Source organism: Anolis carolinensis, chromosome 4 (genome assembly GCF_035594765.1).
Source record: "Anolis carolinensis isolate JA03-04 chromosome 4, rAnoCar3.1.pri, whole genome shotgun sequence".
NCBI classification, from domain to species: domain Eukaryota; kingdom Metazoa; phylum Chordata; class Lepidosauria; order Squamata; family Dactyloidae; genus Anolis; species Anolis carolinensis.
Window position 1 is genome coordinate 135527929 of NC_085844.1, and position 19925 is coordinate 135547853.

A 19925-nucleotide genomic window follows, 5' to 3' on the forward strand; every position below is an offset into this window, starting at 1 on the left:
TCCACAAAGTCTCCACATGATCAGGAATCAATTTCAATCACAGGCTCTCATGCAACCCAGACATTGGTCCAGCAACAACAAAACCCCAACTGACTTAGGTGGCCAAGAAAATCTTGTAGCATTCCACAGCTTACTTATTGTGAAGCTAAATATGTCCATCAATGCCACTCTATAAAACTGGTCCTTTAGATGGGTACAAGACCACTATACAATTAGGAATATTTGGGGACCAAACTAAACTGCATGTCTGCGTCTCTGTCTTCTAGTGGATCTCTTACCTAAACTAATCTAAGGCATAATGTGCTATCTTCATTGAAACTATAAAACTGGAAGGTACTGCAGGCAATGTCTAGTTCAAACCTCTGCCAGTTGAGGAGTCCATAGCTTAAGTTTCCCCAAAGGGTGGAAATCTAATTCTACTAAACATTGAGAAGAACTTCTTGGCTGTAAGAGTTGTCTGCCAGTAGGATGGAGCAAGGGATATTCCTTTATTGTTGTTGTGAGCCTTCAAATGTTTTTTTGATGTACAGTGACCCTAAGGTGAACTTATCACAGTATGTGTTCTTGGTAAAATTTATTTCGGGGAGGGCAAGTTGCTTTGCCTCCCTCTGAGGTTGAAACAGTATGATTCCTCTAAGCCTCTACCAAAAAACTCCAAGTTATTCATTCCACTGTTAAACAGCTCTTACCATTAGGACATTCTTCTTAATATTTAGTTGGTGTCTCATTTCTTGTAATTTGAATCCATTAGTTCAGACCCTATCCTCTGAAACACGAAAAGGGGAAGTTGTTCCCTTTTTCTACAATACAGCTGATAAAACACACGTACCTTTTCACTTATCAGTCTTCTCCTTTCCAAACTAAATACATAACACTATTTATTTATTTATTTTCGTGTCAGGAGCAACCGGAGTTGCTTCTGGAGTGAGAGAATTGGCCGTCTGCAAGGACGTTGCCCAGGGGACGCCCGGATGTTTTTGATGTTTTTACCATCCTTGTGGGAGGCTTCTCTCATGTCCCCGCATGGAGCTGGAGCTGATAGAGGGAGCTCATCCACACTCTCCCCAGGTGGGATTCGAACCTGGCAGCTTTCAGGTCAGCAACCCAACCTTCAAGTCACTTAGTCCACTACGCCATCTGGGGGCTCATAACACTATTCAATTTTGAATAACACTATTCAAATGGGCCTTGTCAAGGTTTCTTTCACATCCTTCACCAAGTTTGGTTTTTCTCCTCTTGACATCATTGTTAAATGTTGATGTCCAGGACTGAACTTTGTATTCCAGATAAGTTCTCACCAAATCAGATTATAATGGCCCTTTGATTTCCTGTGATACAGATTTGTTGCATGGATTTCCCCCCCCCCCCCTTTCCCACAACCTGTATAATACTGTTTGTTTGTGTTTAGCTTACTGTCTACTAGGAAACCCTAGGTCTCTTCTGCACCTAAAAATAGATAGCAGGTAACAAATTTTCCAACATCTGCACTATTCAACATAATAAACAACCATATTATGGAAAGCCTGTAAGAATTATCGCTATGCCATGCTGCAAATCTAGGATATACAAGACTAGAACTTAACAAAATTGGTGATTGACAGTGAATCTATATTTGTACAAAATGTGAGAATTTTCTGAAAAGAGAAACCCTGTCATCAGACTGAGCCCTTGCTGATCCTAAAAAAATCTATATAATGTGGAAATCTTGGCTCATTATGAAAAAGAAATGAACAATGTGTTTACAATTAAAACATGTCACACCTGAACCTAATTTAGTAACAAAGAAAAATAAATGCAGATGAATTTCATTTAAATCTGTCAATTCCAGAATTCTAAGGGCAGCTTGGGACTCACCTCTCTAGATGAATCAGGCAGCAGCTCCTTCCCATTCCTAACCTCCCCATTCTCCGCAAAGACAGGAATGTTGGGGCTGAAAACCATGAGGTCACTTTTGGCACCAGCCTCCCCACTCACTCCGGCCAGGATGTGGCTATGGCGATTTGAATACGACCAGGTGCCTACCTCGCTGGCACAGACCAGTGTTGCTGTACCTGGTCCATACACCATTGCCTCTTTTGCCTGGCAATGGCATCGCAGGGCCACATAGAAAACAATGGCCAGAAGAAACAAGCTGGACACTGAGCAAATGGCAGTGATCAAGTACACATTGACTGTGTCTGCCAGGGGTTTTGAGGTGTCCCCTGCCTTAGAAATATGGGCATTATTTTTAATACTGAGAGCATTTGCCACAAAGGACACACTCAGTGTGGCTGTGGATGAGAGCTGGGGCTTTCCATGGTCCTTTACCACAACCAAGATTATCTGGGTGCTCCTGTCCTCTATATCATCCAAGGCCTGTGTGGTAGTGATTTCTCCACTGTACAGTCCAACACGCCAAGAGCCAGTGGTCCTTTGGAGCAGTTCATATTGCAGCCAAGCATTGTATCCTGAATCGCCATCTATAGCATGGACCTTGGTTATCATTTGCCCAGATACCACAGGGACAGATACAAGAATGGGGTTGTCTTCTGTTGGTCCAGACACTGCAGGTGCATTGTCATTTTCATCCACCACAAAGACCTGAATAGTCACGTTACCACACAAAGAGGGAAGCCCAGCATCCTTGGCACTCACTTGAAATTCCAGCAACTTCAGCTCTTCATAGTCCAAAGGCTGCAAAGCATAGAGCTTCCCACTCTCTGAGTGCACTGAAATGTAGCTGGAGAGAGTCCCATGGTTCTCATCTATCCAGTAACTGACCAGGGCATTCTCAGCAACATCTGGGTCTGAAGCAGACACTGTGAAGATATGGGCACCAGGTGGATTGTTCTCCTTCACAAAGACTGTGTAGGATGTCTGCATGAAAGTGGGAACATTATCATTTATGTCGCTGATAGGAACTAATAAGCTACTGCTAGCAGATAACGATGGAGAGCCTTGATCTTGAACTGTCACCACCAGCTTGTACTCAGCCACCTGCTCTCGATCCAGAGGCTCAGCAAGAATCAGTGAGTAGTAGTTTTTGAAGGTAGACTCCAGTTTAAAAGGGACACCAGGAGGCCAGAGTGAACAGCTCACCTGCCCATTGGCCTCAGAGTCCTTGTCCGAAACACTGATAAGGGCCACCACAATTCCTGGAGGTGAGTCTTCTGACACTGGCACAGAAAGAGAAGTCACTGACACTTCAGGAACATTGTCATTCATGTCTGACACCTCAATAAGAACTTTGCAATGTCCAGACAAAGGGAGGTTGCCTTTATCTTCTGCAACAATTTGTAGGTCATATAAATTAGCATCTTCAAAATCTACTTCTCCAATCACTCTGAGTTCTCCTGTGTTGGAATTTATTTCAAACATCTTTGTAAATTGTCGAGGCACATTGTTACTAAAAAAGTAGGAGAGTTTCCCATTAGTTCCTTCATCTAAATCTGTGGCATTTAGTTTAATAACTAGAGTCCCATTAGCTGCATTTTCTATCAGTTTTACCTTGTAAACTGACTGGTTAAACACAGGAGGGTTGTCGTTGGCATCCAGCACATTGATCACCAATTGAACTGTGCCAGTGAGCTTTGGTTTGCCCCCATCAGTGGCTGTGAGTACTAAATGATGCACAGGGATGTCTTCCCTGTCAAGGGGAGTTTTAAGTATAAGTACTGGTGATTTACTGTAGTCATCACTTCCTGAATCAAGAATGAAATAATCATTTTGGCTCATCTTATAGGTCAGCAGGGCATTGTCGCTGATGTCTAAATCAGAGGCACCAGCAAGTAAGAAACGAAAGCCTGGTAATCTGGATTCTGAAATGGTCAGATTTTGTTCCTTTACTAAAAAAACAGGTGCATTGTCATTTATATCCCTGATCTCCACCTCCACATGGTAGACCTTCAGAGGTTTGTCCACAATCACCTCCAGGTGGATGCCACAATCAACGTTCTTGGCACACAGCTCCTCCCTGTCTATTCTGGAATTCACAAACAAGATCCCATTCTGCACATTTACCTCAAAGAAGCTCTTTTGTCCTTTTGAGACCAAACGAAACATCCGAGGCACCAGTTCACTCACCTCCAGCCTCAGATCCTGGGCAATGCGGCCCACAAAGGTGCCATGCTGGGATTCCTCCGGCACAGAATAATGGAGCTGGCCATTCCCCATCTCCCAGGCTGTGTGGAGGAGAATCAACTGCAGCAGCTGTTTCAACACAGAATCATTCTGCCAGGGAATCATGGCACAGCTAGAAACAAAGTCCTCCTCTCTTTTTCTAAAAATCCCTCTCCTTGAAGGATTGTAGACTAGGACCTTAAGGTCTCATCTCAATTTGTGCTCTGGCATTCTCTGCCTGGTGATCGCTATTGTGAAACTGTCAACGCATTTTGAGGGAGGAGCTCTGGATTTTCATCTTTCCCATGCATTTCCTTAGGCAACACTGACCCCTTGTGACTGAATTTCAAAACTGTGAAGCAGATGTTCCTTTTTATGTAGAAATTTTGAAAAGGTGTAACAACTTATTAATACAATAACCATCATCTAACAGCATTGTCTAACAGCATAATTTAGTTGGTCAAGTGATCTTCCTATTATTATCAGTCTTACTTTTTATTCCTATTATAAAGTTAAATATTTTCCTATCTAGTTCCTTCAGTTAGGTTACAGCTTTGTAACTTATATGAAATTTCCCCTGCTAGAACTTTATATACAGCACTCCATATCCAGGAATTCTGTATCCACAGATTCAACAATATATGGCTTGAAGATATTCCAGGAAAAAAAAACTCAGATTTTGATTTTGCCATTTTATATAAGGGATGATATTTTATTGCACCATAGTATATAATGAGAATTCAGCATCCACAGATTTTTGCATTCATCCTTGAACCAAATCCCGTCATATATCATGAGCCAACTGTACCTTTTTCTCATTTTCATTTCTTTATTATATGATCTAGATAACTTCTAGCACATAATACTCTTTAGCTGTGATTATTTCAAGAGGAGCTTATTCTAAACAATATTTTAAAAATTCTGATACTATTGTAAAACTCTTGTGTTGTGCCCATAGCCAAGCACACTAATAATAATATCTGTAAATAAATGTACATTCGACCTTTAGTTTTAGATTATAGTGAAAAATTATCTGTTCCAATTAGCACTTTTTATTAACAGAACCCTTATTGCGAAGCTGCTCCTGAGGGTGATGGAATTGTCAGATTTCTTGTTTTACTTTACATGGGCAGGAAATCCAATCTTATTTCATTTGGATTTTAATGCTGGCCACCCATCAATTTTAAATTGCTTTGTCATTCCCAAATGGCATTGTGCATCTTTGCTTCTGTGTTTTAATTATGATATTGGTCAGAAGATGTAATTTATAAAACAAACTAACATAGTAGGTAAAGGTTTCTCTTGTCTGAAAACCACTATTTTGTTTCATGGGTACTTCCATTTTTAATAGCATTGTTGATTAGATGTTCATGAATATGACAACAGACCCAGAAATCTTATAAAGTACCTCATCACATGCAAACCCCACCCCATCCCCATTTTTAAACACTTCTAAAACAATTTACTGAAAAAGCTTCACAGAGCTTATCAAACGACACAGACAGACATCCGTAATGCTTTGTCAGGGAGCTGTTTCAGAAGAGTTAAGAAACAGGGGGTGGGGGGGACACAGAAATTGTTTTCTGAGCCCATGGTTTGTGTGGAAACATGAGAAAGCAGGGGAAGGAACACATGGGATGGGATCTATCAACTTTCTTTTTAATTAATTCCATTATTAGGAATACCAAAATGTCAAAATATCACCACTTTGCTTTTCCTGTCATTTCTCCTTCATAGTAATCTTGGCTTTTGAAATTGTGCTACTGTTTTTTAACTTTTTTTTTGGACTTCCATGATTGAGAGTAATGAGATTGGGAGGTAAGGAAAGAAGCCCAGAGAAGGGGGGTGTCTGCCTTAAGAATGATGTCCCCCATCTCCTCAAGAGTAAGTAGTTTGAGAAGAACAGTAGAGGAGTCCATGGAGAAAAATAGTATCTGCCTTAAGAATGATGTGTCTTGTCTCCCAAACAGTAAATGGATTGGAAGAAAAAGAGAGGAGCCCAAAGAAGGGGGTCTGCCTTAAGAACAATATTTCCTGTCTCGTCAAGAATAAGTGGATTGGGAGTAAAGGAGAAGAGCCCATGAAGAGAAATGGTATCTGTCTTAAGAACAATGCCTCCTGCCTCCTCAAGAGTAAGTAGATTAGGATGAAAGGGGAGGCTAAAAAAAAGAGGTCTGTCTTAAGAACGATGCCTCCTGTATCCCCGAGAGTAAACAGATTGGGAGGAAAAGAGAAGCCCGGAGAAGGGGGGGGTCTGTCTTAAAAATAATGCCTCCTGTCTCCTCAAGAGTAAATGGACTAGGAGGGAGAACAGAGGAGCCCATGGAGAGAAATGGTGTTTGCCCTAAGAATGGTGCCTCCTGGTTCCTTGCGAGTAAGGACTTTGGGATGCAGAGCAGAAGAGCCCATGAAGAGAAATGGTATAGCATGATGCCTCCTGTCACCTCTAAGTGGATGGTTGAGCTGGAAGGCGGTGATGGGGTTTAGTAATTCTCTGTCTTCTTTAAATATTTTTGCATCCATGGAGAATCCTTTAACCAAACTCCACCGCTGTGCAAATATTTGTGACCTTTTGTATCTATATCTATATACAAAATATGTATACTTTGTTCTTCCTCTTTGCACAACTTGATAAATAGACATTGTTAGTTTAGTGTTGCATCTAAACCAGAATTATTGTAGCTAAATAAACCAGGATTATACATAAGTTTTTTTTTCCAGATTTTACTGTTGATTTACAAATCCTATTTTACTTGAAGACAAAAAACCATAAACCCAGGTTCAGATTTTAATCCTAATGTATCCATGCCTACTTTGTTGATCCATTTTGTAAGTCAGTTATTGCAGAGCAGAAGCAAGTAAACTATGCACACAAACTCAAGTGTATTATGGTTTAATAAGCTTAAAGAGAAATCTTAAAGAGAAATTCCAGAGGGAATTAAAGACTTAGATGTTTAGACAAGCCTTTGAGAATGTTTAGCCCAATGGTCCACAATTATGATACAGCACAGCACTTTCATCCCATTCTCTTGTTCCTTAGCTACAACTTGCACTATCCCTTTCCCTTCTTCTTGTTTACAGTTGGCCATGTTTTTACAACAGTTGACATTATAGGTTATTGGGCACTGTTCCGAGTTCAAATTGTTGTTTTATATACTACTGGTTTTATCCTGTATTGTACTGTGTGTTTATTTTATGCATTGTTTTAGGCACTTTGTGCCATATGAAAGCCGCCCCGAGTCCCTTCGGGGAAATGGAGGTCGGATACAAAAATAAAGTTATTATTATTATTTTAAGTCTAGTCATTTTTTCAACTGGGTGGGTTATAGTAGTAGAAAATAAAAACTAAATAATTACAGTTATTGTCTGAATTCTTCTACAGAAGCACCCCAATCTTTTATTTTAGTGACAATTCATTTTAGTGTGAATGAATTCTTTCTCAGCATTTTTTTAAAAATGTCATCCTTTTCTGTTAGATTATGGCTCAAATCCAGGTACTTGTCAAACGAAGTACAGAGTCAAGCAGCAACTGGTAAATCAATACATCCCTAAATCCCACTGATCCAATGGAAAAGAAATTGCAAATGAAGTAAACATGTGTGCAACTGAAAAGATAAGCATAACATCTGAAAGCTTAGTAGCCATTTGCACTGATTGTGTTCCATCTATTCATGGGGAACATTTAGATGTCTCAACTCTTGCAGAATTTGCTCGCAAAAAATTAACTAGGTATTATCGGACTAAACATGGACAAATCTTATGCAGCAAAGTTTTGAATTTTGACCATGTAATATCAGTGATAGTTTCGACTCTAAACTATATTTGTTCAAGGAGACTAAAGCATAGGTCATTTCAAGCATTTCTTGGAAAAGGTTGGTACCACTTGCAACAATGAGCTCTATCACACAGAAGTTCATTAGTTGAGCCATGAAAGTGTATTGCAATGTTTTGTTACTCTCAAAGAACAAATTGATCAATGAAATAATTACTGTAATTTTTATGTGACATCACAGGTAATTGAATTTACAGCTTCAAGGGAAAAGTCAACTTACCTTTCAAATGCTGTAACAGTACAAGCTTCAAAATGAAACTGAAGTTACTCAAAAGCCAACTGTTGTAAGGAGAAATATGCCACTTTATTACATGTATGAAACATATTTTGTTGCATAAGCATGTTGAGTAAGGAGAAAAATATTCAAATCACAATGAAACATTTTGGACCAATGAAAATTTGGAAGATATTTTGAAAACACTGATTTCAAATAATTCCATAGTACGATAAACACTGCTGCCAAGAAGTGTAATATGCCCTATTATCTAAATGTAAATAATGAGAAAACATTTAAGAAGGTATTCAAACTTGTACAACATAGCAAAGTATTTTTAACATTAATGTGATCTCATGATAAAAAATCTTCCACAATAAGTGACTCGATATTAATTGAAATCTCTTTTATAATATGGTTTATTTACAAAATAGTTTAGTGATTGGACAGTAAAGTGACAAAACTCTATCGATGGCCTGAAGAAGTTTAGCCTATTTTAATTTTGACCCCTACCTTCTACCAAGTTATGTATGTCTGCTCTAAATCAATCAAGATGTGTGTGTGAAAGAGTATATTTCATTATTTAAAGAAAAAATATTAATAAAGTTAATGAATGAATTACAAATTTTACAGCTAAAACTGTACCAAGGCACCGGCTGTTCTTACTATAACAACAAAAAGAAAAGTGTATGCTAATCCATGTGACTAGAATACACGTGGTGATTATTTATAGTCAAATTTAGCTCAAGAAATAAGCTACATAGTTTTCTATCCCTCTTGAAAAAAGCCTCCGATATGGGCTAGAAATAAGTCAGAGTTTAAATACATAGCAGAGGTGAGTTTTGAGTTATGGACGACCATGTTCACAGCAAAATCATGCCCTACACTCTTTGTACATACAGACACAGCCCAAATAATCTGTCTGATAACACTAAACCATCATGCAACTTTATAAATATAAATCTTTTGAACTGTTTGTTCAAAACCAAAGTGAAAAATTCTTTCTACCTCAACCATTTTCCTAGGGACAACATGGTATCAGCACAGAGAAAAACAAATTATATTGTTGACAGCCATATCTAGCAAATGAAAACATCGCATGTGAAGACAACAATGTACTTGAAATCATAACACATGGTCCTGATTGATTTCCCTAGACCTCTAGGTGTTGTTGGGCCACAACAGTTGTAGCCAGCATAGCCATTGGTGAGAAATGCTTGAAGTTACAGTCAAATGTACCTGGAGGACTGGTGTCTGCCCATTCCTGTCACAGACCAGTTAAGCCAGACTAGAGTTTTCTGAGCTCCTGGTCTCATCCTTCCAACTGCACCAGAAAAGCATAGATGTGACTCTAAAATTTGCACAGATTGTTTCCCATGCCACTAAACTATGGTTGAGTATTGCATCTGAAAACAGCCTCTAACTTCTTTACATCTGTTTATGCTTTTTGTTTGCTCAATTTTTTCCCCCAAACATCCTTCATTCTGTACAAGAACTGTTACAATAAGCCTGCATAGAAAAACCATGTATCATTCAGTGGGAAGAAATAAATAATACCACAATAGTCAGTTGAAAACAGATCATGTAGATGACAAAATTACCATCCAAGTACTTTTCCAACTACTTTATGTTTTAATTTTTGTAATTATTGGATTAAGTAATAAGTTTATCTAGCATGTCGCCTATTTAAGATGTCTCCATCTGTTGTCGCCAGCAAATATTTAAACTATGGATCTTATTGACACTTGCTTGGGTAATCTTTCCAAAGTGGATTAATCAAATTCAAGGCATAGGTCTATCACACTAGCCAATGATCCTATAGAAAAAGTACATGTCCAATGGAAACTCATTTCTGTGGTATCAGATGACAGGAACAAATAGCAGGTCGGGATGTTTCTTTTTGATGCCACTTGTGAGAATCCCAGAGTGTACTGCTGAGCTGAGGCTGTAAGTATCATGCAATAGACCTGTGTTCAGATTATTCAGAAATAAGATGGGGAGGGGAGCTGGCTAAGTTCCCCTGGAGGATGAGACAGTAAAGAAATAACTTTTATTATCACTGACCATAATGTCCCTATTTATTGCAACCTCCTGGGAAAAAAATCATTTTGTGGAATAAGAAAAAGGCCTTCTCAACAACAAGAAGTCATTACATTGAATTTCCATTCAATATACACATGTACATCAGAAGAAAATGGAAAGATGGAAAAGTTTCTGACATTTACCTGTCCAGATGAATTCGAAATCATTTCCTGTCCACTCCTCACCTCCCCATTCTCAGCAAAGACGGGAATGTTGGGGCTGAAAACCATAAGATCATTCTTGGCTCCAGACTCTCCGCCTACTCCTGCCAGGATGTGGCTGTGGCGATTTGAATAGGACCAGCTGCCCACTTCACTGGCACAGACCAGTGTGGCTGTTCCGGGACCGTATACCATTGGCTCCTTGGGCTGACACTGGCATCGCATAGCCATATAGGTGAAGACTGCCAGCAGGAACAAGCTAGACACTGAGCAGATAGCAATGATCAAGTAAATGTTAGTGCTCACAGGAACTGGTTTTGGGCTGCCTCCTGCTCTAAAGTGGTGACCATCAATGTGCATGGTCTGGGAATTCATCATCAGGGACACATGCAATGTGGCTGTGGCTGACAGCACTGGCTTGCCGTGATCCTTCACCAGCACCAGCACAGTCTGGCTGCTACTGTCACCCTCCATACCATGCAATGCCTGTGCAGTAGTGATCTCCCCACTGTATGCGCCCACCTGCCAATGATTGCTAGTTGCTTCAAGAAGCTCATAGCGGAGCCATGCATTGTAACCTGAATCAGCATCTAAAGCTCGGACTTTGGCTACTATCTGTCCAGCCACCAAAGGTGCCACCAGCGAGATGGGAGTGTTTTCTGGCTCAGATACTTCTGGTGCATTGTCATTCTCATCCACCACAAAGACTTGTACTACAACATTGCAGGACAGGGAAGGCAGCCCAGCATCTTTTGCATTCACTTTGAACTCCAGCAACTTCAGTTCCTCATAATCCAGGGACCGCAAGGCATAGAGCCTTCCACTCTCAGAGTGCACTGAAATATAGCTTGAGAGTGGCAAGAGCTTCTCATCCAGCCAGTAAGTGACCAGGGCATTCTCAGCCATGTCTGGATCTGAGGCTGACACAGTGAAGATGTGTGCCCCAGGTGGGTTGTTCTCTTTCACAAACACTGTGTAGGAGGGATGTGCAAAAACTGGAGCATTATCATTCACATCACCAATGGGTACCACCAAAGTGATACTGGCTGATAGTGAGGGCTTCCCTTGGTCCTGGGCTGTTACAAGCAGTTTGTATTCTACAACCTCCTCTCGATCCAGTGGCTCATTTAGCACCAGAGAGTAGTAATTCTTGAAGGTAGACACCAGCTTGAAAGGGAGCCCAGGTGGCCACAAGGAGCAGCTTACTTGTCCATTGGGACCTGAGTCCTTGTCTGAGGCACTGATCAGAGCCACCACGGTCTCCACCGGAGAGTCCTCTGGCACAGGCACTGACAAAGATGTCACTGATACATCTGGGATGTTGTCATTCACATCTATAACTTCTATGATGACATTGCAATGACCAACCAGGGGAAGAAATCCTTTGTCTTTGACTTCAACTTCAATGTCATACAGATTGGTATCTTCATAGTCAACATTTCCTTTCACCCTAATTTCACCTGTATCTGCATCTATACTAAATATGTTTTTGACACTGGAAGAAACATGTTTGCTGAAAGCATAGGAAATTTCCTTATTCGGTCCCTCATCTAAATCTGTGGCATTGAGATTAATAACTAAGGTTCCTTCCATGGCATTTTCTAATAATTTTACGTTATAAAAAGATTGGTTAAACACAGGAGCATTGTCATTGGCATCCATCACGGTGATCTGAAGCTGGACTGTGCCTGTGAGTTCAGGCTGGCCTCCATCGGTGGCTGTCAGCACCAAATGATGGACAGGGACTTGCTCTCTATCCAGAGGTTTCTTTAGCAGAAGCACTAAGGATTTGCCACGCCTGTCATTGGTTTTCTCTTCTACAGCGAAATATTCCGTGGAGCTGAGCCTGTACTTCAGCTGAGCGTTGGTCCCAACGTCTCCATCGGAGGCGCCCTCTAGAGGGAACTGGGCGCCCGGCAGGACGGATTCAGGGATGCTCAAAGCCTCCTCTCCCTCGGAGAAAAGCGGGGCGTTGTCGTTCACATCCTTGACCTCCACTTCCACGTGGAAGACCCGCAGGGGTTTGTCCAGGATCACCTCCAAGTGAATGGTGCACAAAGGGCTCTGGGCGCACAGCTCCTCCCGGTCGATGCGGGAGCGGATGAACAAGGCCCCGCTCTGGGTGTTGACCTCCAGGTAATCCCACTGCTCTTTGGAGACCATCCGGAATTGCCGAGGCAGCAGCTCCGCCGCCTCCAGCCCCAGGTCCTGGGCGAGGCGGCCCACCAAAGCGCCGCGCTGGGCTTCCTCCGGCACAGAGTAGCGGAGCTGCCCGCTCCCCGCCACCCAGCCTCCCAGCAGGAGAGCCAGCTGCAGCAGCCGCACCGGCGGGACATGCATGGCAGCCCAGGTAGGCACCGGGAGCCTCTCTTGTGAGCCAAATGGCTCTGGGCTGCTTGGGGGGGAGCCGGGCAGGTCTCTCTCTTCCTGGTGCGTCGCCGACGGGGAGGATTCTCCTCCAGTCCAGCAGGATCTGCTCCCAGAAGCTCACTTTTGAGCCAAAAGCTCCCCCTTGTGTTCAAAACGCTTGCTTTCACGGTATTTCACTGGAATCTAATAAGCCTAACCAGCTAGGTAGCGTAGTGGACTAAAGCCTTGTGACTTGAAGGTTGGGTTGCTGACTTGAAAACTGCCAGGTTCGAATCCCACCCGGGGAGAGCGCGGATGAGCTTCCTCTATCAGCTCCAGCTCCATGCGGGGACATGAGAGAAGCCTCCCACAAGGATGATAAAAACATCAAAACGTCCTTGCAGACGGCCAATTCTCTCACACCAGAAGCAATTTGCAGTTTTTCAAGTCGCTCCTGACACGAAAAAAAAAAATCCTTCATATGAATACAAACATGATGTCTTTTTCCCCCCGGCATAATAATTCTGGATGTCTATGATGCTTTGCCTTCTTCAAATAGTCAGGAAATGTCTGCTACACCCTATGGGAGATCTAATACACCTTAGGGGAGATCTAACATAGCAAATGTTATTTCTGCTGTCAAAGGCTTTCGTGGCCAGAATCACTGGGTTGTTGTGTATTTTCCAGGCTGTATGGCTATGTTCTAGAAGCATTCTCTCCTGACGTTTTGCCCACATCTATGGCGGGCATACCTCACCACCTCTGAGGATGCCTGTCATAGATGTGGGCAAAACATCAGGAGAGAATGCTTCTGGAACATGGCCATACAGCCCAGAAAATGCACAACAACCCAATGTTATTTCTATGAGAATATTAGCTTGAATTGACATCCAAACTTTCCAAATAGGAGCACTGATATATTATTCTAGCCTTTTTTGTTGTTAATTCATTCAGTCACTTCAGACTCTCCATGATCTCATGGACTAGCCCACACCAGAGCTCCCTGTCGGACGTGGCCACCCCCAGTTCCTTCAAGGTCAAGCCAGTCACTTAAAGGATACCATCCATCCATCTCGCTCTTGGTCGGCCCCTCTTCCTTTTTCCTTCCATTTTCCCAAGCATCATGATCTTCTCCAAGCTTTCCTGTCTTCTCATGATGTGGCCAAAGTTCTTCATCTTTGCCCCTAATATCCTTCTCTCCAGTGAGCAGCCGGGCATTATTTCCTGGAGGATGGATTGGTTGGATCTTCTTGCAGTCCAAGGCACTCTCAGGATTTTCCTCCAACACCACAGTTCAAAAGCATCTATCTTCCTTCGCTCAGCCTTCCTTATGGTCCAGCTCTCTCACCCATGCGGGGAATACAATTGCTTTAACTATGCAGACCTTTGTTGCCAGTGTGATGTCTCTACTCTTCATTATTTTATCAATATTGGTCATTGCTCTCCTCTCAAGAAGTAAACGTTTCTGATTTCCTGGCTGCAGTCTGCATTTGCAGTAATCTTTGTGCCTAGAAATACAAAGTCTTCCACTGATTCTAGCCATTAGAATCTCAAAATATAACCGTTACAGTCTCATGGAATCTTCTCTTTAATAGTCATTTTTCTAGTGTAAGCATACTTTTGAAAAAATTCTATCTCCTTGAAGTTAGCTAGATCCATAGATATAGCCTGAAGTTCTGTCTTTTATTTCATCTGTATCAGAGGACTTCACTGAACCATTTGTACCATAGTACGAAAATACTGACATTATAATAATGTTATGAGCTAAGGTGGTACGTGGATTTATTTTTTTATACTCTACCTTTCGTCAAATAACAATCTGTTGTTATAGAATAAAATTTCAGAAGTTTGCTTACAAACTTTTATCACTTGTTGAATTTGGCTTCCATCTTCTCTATCAAGTTGCCACAGGTATTCACAATGCAAGTCCAGAATGTAATTTAGATACAAAGGATAATCCGTAACATTTAAACATTTCCATTCTTGTGACTATATTATGGAAAGCCAATATGATATATTTGAATGAACTGGGAAAACCATTCATCAGACGATGTGCAGCATTAAGCTGGATTTACACTGCCCTATATCCCAGGATCTGAAACCAGATGATCTGCTTTGAAATAGATTATATGAGTCTACACTGCCAGATAAACTGGTATATGCAGAGAATCTGGGATCAGATCCTGTGATAATATGGCAGTGTAGATCCAACCTTAGACCATAAACCAGCTGTCAACTTTACTTACCTTCCAGGGTTATAATATGTTTTTTCTTGAAATTGAAACCGTATATTGCTTCAGAATTTTGTCACTAATTCTGGTTTTTTGATCAAGGAAGTTGATGGTTATTTTGTTATTAATTTTCAACATGTCATGATTGTAATGCATGTGTGCACATTGCCTGTTAAATAAAAAAGTTAGATTTTAACCTGAAAATAATTTTCATTTTACAGTTTGAAGAGACAATTGATGGCATAGTTACAGTCTTCTCAGTTTAGCCCATCCATCCACTCATAAAAATCTGACATCAGAGAAAAGCCTACAGTTGCTTGCTTTAAAAAAAAAACACACTCAAAGATGCCCAAACATAAGTGAAGTATAAAAGTATTACACCTAACTGCAAATACTTACATATTTAAAAATAGAAAAGAGTGCTCGAAACAGACATCTTAAACATAGGTTTGAAAAAAACAACAAGAGGGATAATACGGTGAATAACCCTTTTCATAAGACAACTGTGAGGTGCTTGTAGCTCATGTACTGTCACTTACAGTGGATGATACAGACAACCAAGTTCTCAAGTGTCTAGTGTTTATATAAGTCTAATTACTTCATAAGATATTCCACTCGATCACATGTTGGATTTTGTAAAACAAATGCTCAAGCACATTCATAACAAAATATTCAAAGAGCAGGTCATCTGGGCTAGTTTTAGAAATGTGTTGGTTGTGATTTATTGTGGTCAGAGGACCACAAGTAGAAATAAATGAAACCATAATCTTAGTTATAAAAAAAAAGTCAGAACAACACAGAATACACATTCAATGGAATTGTCAAATTGATTTACCTAATGTAGAATGTGTTTGTTTTGCACTGTTTGACACAATCCTTTCTTAACAAGATTTGTTATAGAGGTAATATGTGTTGTTCATCTTTATTCACTTCTTATGCAAATAAACACAGCGCTGCTATAAAACATTACAAAAAGAAAAAAGAAAAAACTCACAAAAACTGTCATTCAAGTAGATTCCATCTAACATCTAATTATGATCCCTTAGTTCCTTTTAAGTTATATACAATGTAAAAGAGCCAATGTGTTATAGTGGTTTGACTTTACTCAACCATGGAAACATATTGAATTCTCTTGGAAAAGGCACATTCTCTCAGTCTGTTCACCATAAGTCAAATTCAATGAGCACAACAACAAACAAATAACAAGAATGAACATACAGTGGAGGGGACAGGTATTGTGGCAGCTGGCTCCATCTTTGGTCTGTATGTTTTCATGTCCTGTCTGTATAAAACCTACGTATGTTCAAGCTGTAGCTGTATGAACATAAATGGGAGCTCTGCAAAACATAGCAGATAAAGCTACATACATACAGCTTAGATATGTGCAAACATGCTATGCCTCCCATTTTTACGAATTTTATATAATCAGTCTGTTGCGTTAGCAGATTGCCATTTTGAGGATTGGGTTTCTACACACTATTTAAACATGAATAAAAACTATCTGTTCTTCATCACAAACGTAAGCAAAGAAAAAAGAGGAGCTTTAAAAGTCTGCAGCTGTTGTTAAAGATAAGATTTATGAGAAGAGATTTCTTTGAGAAACTGAAAGAAATACATAACTCATTGGATAAAATGACAGGAGATGTGAACCAGAAAGTTAATAATCCAGAGTCAAGAAGCCAAAAATGAATGAATTATTTGATGAAAATATGATCAGGATGGGAGGTTGGAATTGAGTGATTTCACCAAAATTTGATAAAATATCTGAGAAAAAAATAAAGAAAATCAATGTAAACTCCTAAAATTGTTTTTATTATTATTTAATTGATAATTTTTCACTCCAAAAGCATAAAGACATAAATGCCAAGCAAAGGATTATACTTTTTCTGAGCAAGACATAATTTGTTTTCCAGAGCAGATATATCTTTGATAGCCAAATCTTCATGTCATAAAATGAAAAGTATGACAATCCTACCTGTTACAATTGCAGACCATAATCCTGTTGTGCTAATTCTGACTAACAGAAAAGGAACATTTAATTGAAGATTGAATGAATCACTATTGTATGATGAGAGAGTAATTGCTGAGACTGAAAAAACATTGAAATAGCAGAAACATTTTGAATCTGCAAATAAACCAGGTCTGAAATGTGAAATGCATGCCTAACCTTGGTATGTTAAAATAAAAACAGACCCAAACTTCAACAATCACTTCATAAGGAGCCATTATTATGAGTGTGGGGAAAATATATATACAAAGATTTTATTCATAAGTATCTTTAAGGTGTTTTTCACACAAAGCTATGTTTGGAAGAGAATTTCCTTTCAAAGAGAAAGAATTGACTTGTTGATATTAAAAAAAACAATCAATATAGATTAAAGATGAGAGAGGGGTTAATGATAGATGGTTTAAATATATTGTGGTTTATTCATAGACAAATGATAGAACTATTATTGAATTTTGAACTACACCGTACCATTTTATCTTATTGCCTTATGTGTTATCAATGGATAGAAGATACTTTCACATTAAATTGTCAACTATCTGAAAAGCACTGGCAACAGGGATTAAACATTATGATGTGTTATATGTGTTTATAGCTAAAAAGTGGTCTTTTGTCACCTCCATTGAAGATTCCTTGTCTAAGAAAACCTGATGGAATTCTCAGGTTTGCAGTAAGTCAACAGGTAACTTGAAGTCATGTATGTATGTATGTACATACACAACTATTCAAAGTGCATACATAGTAGAGTTAAGCTCCATCCAACTATTTTTCAGTGTTAAAGAAATTATTCTGTGTTAGAAAAGAAAACCTACCATGAATAATACTAACCGTTCCACAAAGGAGGTCTTGCTGTTTCCCATTCTCAGAAGAAGCAGGGATGTTAGGACTGAAGACCATGAGATCATTCTTGGCTAGAGCCTTCCCATTTACTCCTGTCAAGATGTGGCTGTGGCGATTTGAATAGGACCAACTGCCCACTTCACTGGCACAGACCAGAGTAGCTGTTCCAGGACCATATACCATTGGCTCCTTAGGCTGAAACTGGCAACGTAGAGCTACATACGTGATGACTGCCAGCAGGAATAAACTGGACACGGAACAGATGGCAATGATCAAGTACAAATTGACAATGTCTGCCTTAGGCTTTGAGATCTCATCTGTCCTGGGAAGGCGGATATTAGTTTGAATGGCCTGGGCACTTGTCACTAGTGATACACTCAGTGTTGCTGTGGTTGATAATTGAGGGTTGCCATGATCCTTTACAACTACATGCAGGTTGTGATTTCTGTTTCCCTCTGCCTCATCCACAGAGCGAATGGTACTGATTTCACCACTATACAGGCCCACACGCCAAGGTCCACTATTTCCTTCATGCAGTTCATAGCGCAGCCATGCATTGTATCCTGAGTCGGCATCAAGAGCATGGATCTTACCCAACATGTGACCAGCAGACACAGGGACCACTAGAAGAATAGAGTTGTCTTCTGTCTGCCCAGTCACTGCAGGTGCATTATCATTCTCATCCACCACAAAGACTTGAATAGTCACATTGCCACACAAGGAGGGCAGCCCAGCATCTTTGGCATTCACTTGGAACTCCAAAAGCTTCAGCTCCTCATAATCCAATGGCTGCAAAGCATAGAGCTTCCCACTCTCTGAGTGTACTGAAATATAACTTGAGAGTGGCAACAATTTTTCATCAATCCAGTAGCTGATTAAGCTGTTTTCCGCTATATCTGGATCAAAGGCAGACACTGTAAAGATATGGGCACCTGGTGGATTGTTCTCCTTCACAAAGACAGTGTAAGCGGGCTGCGCAAAACTGGGCGCGTTGTCATTGATGTCACTGATTGGCGCAACCACAGTACTACTGGCTGACAATGATGGGTCTCCGTGGTCTTGTGCCATAACCATCAATCCATACTCAGTATTATGTTCCCGATCCAGGGGCTCAGCCACTACTAAGGAATAGTAATTCTTGAAGGTAGACACCAGTTTGAAGGGAAGGCCAGGAGGCCTTATAGAACAGGTCACTTGCCCATTGGCCTCAGAGTCCTTGTCTGACACACTGATGAGGGCCACCACTGTCCCTGGTGGGGAGTCCTCTGAGACTGGCACTGAGAGGGATGAGACTGACACCTCTGGAGCATTGTCATTCACATCTAACACCTCAATGATCACTTGGCAATGCCCAGACAATGGAGGATTGCCTTTATCGTCTGCTACTATATGAAGATCAAATATATTTCTTTCTTCAAAATCTACTGCTCCAATTACTGTTATTTCCCCTGTATTTGTATTTATGCTAAAAATATTTTGAACATCTGGTGCTACATGTATAGAAAATGAATAGGAGATTTCTCCATTAGTTCTTTCATCTAAGTCAGTGGCATTCAGTTTGATAACTAGTGTGCCATTAGCTGCATTTTCTACCAATTTTATCTTATAAACTGACTGGTTAAAAACCGGAGGATTGTCATTAGCATCCAGCACATTGATGACCAGCTGGACTGTACCAGTAAGTTCTGGTTTCCCCTCATCATTGGCAATGAGTAGCAAATGATGTGTAGGGATCTCCTCTCTGTCTAACTGTTTCCTCAAAACAATTGCTAAGGGTTTATTGTGGTGGTAATCTGTTTTTTGTTCCACACTGAAATAGTCATTGGGCCTCAGCTTGTAGGTTAAAAGAGCATTAGGACCAATATCAGCATCAGAAGCTCCCACCAATGGAAATCTGGTGCCAGTTGATGTAATGACTTCTGCTATGCTCAAAATTTGTTCATTTCCAGAGAAAATAGGAGCATTGTCATTTATGTCCCTGATCTCCACCTCCACATGGAACACCCTCAGGGGTTTATCAACAATCACCTCTAGATGGATGGAACAATCAACGTTCCTTGCGCACAGCTCCTCCCTGTCTATCCTGGAATTCACAAACAAGATCCCATTCTGC

The 19925-nt window shown here is 40.5% G+C and overlaps 1 protein-coding gene across 8 annotated transcripts in view; it reads right to left on the minus strand.

The window, feature by feature from the left end:
- The window catches only part of LOC100556634 (protocadherin alpha-C2), a 296573-nt gene that overhangs the window by 159228 nt on the left and 117420 nt on the right, over positions 1-19925 (minus strand). Inside the window, exon 1 of one of the 8 annotated variants that reach the window (XM_016993062.2) lies at positions 10370-13401. The exons of 6 other annotated variants lie outside the window; for them this stretch is intronic. In XM_016993062.2, coding sequence (XP_016848551.1) covers positions 10370-12727 — 2358 coding nt within the window. In that variant the 5' untranslated portion in view covers positions 12728-13401. Of the gene's footprint in view, positions 1-1854; positions 4057-10369; positions 13402-19925 lie in introns of those variants that run through there. One more of the 8 variants, XM_016993060.2, reaches the window with a different exon arrangement.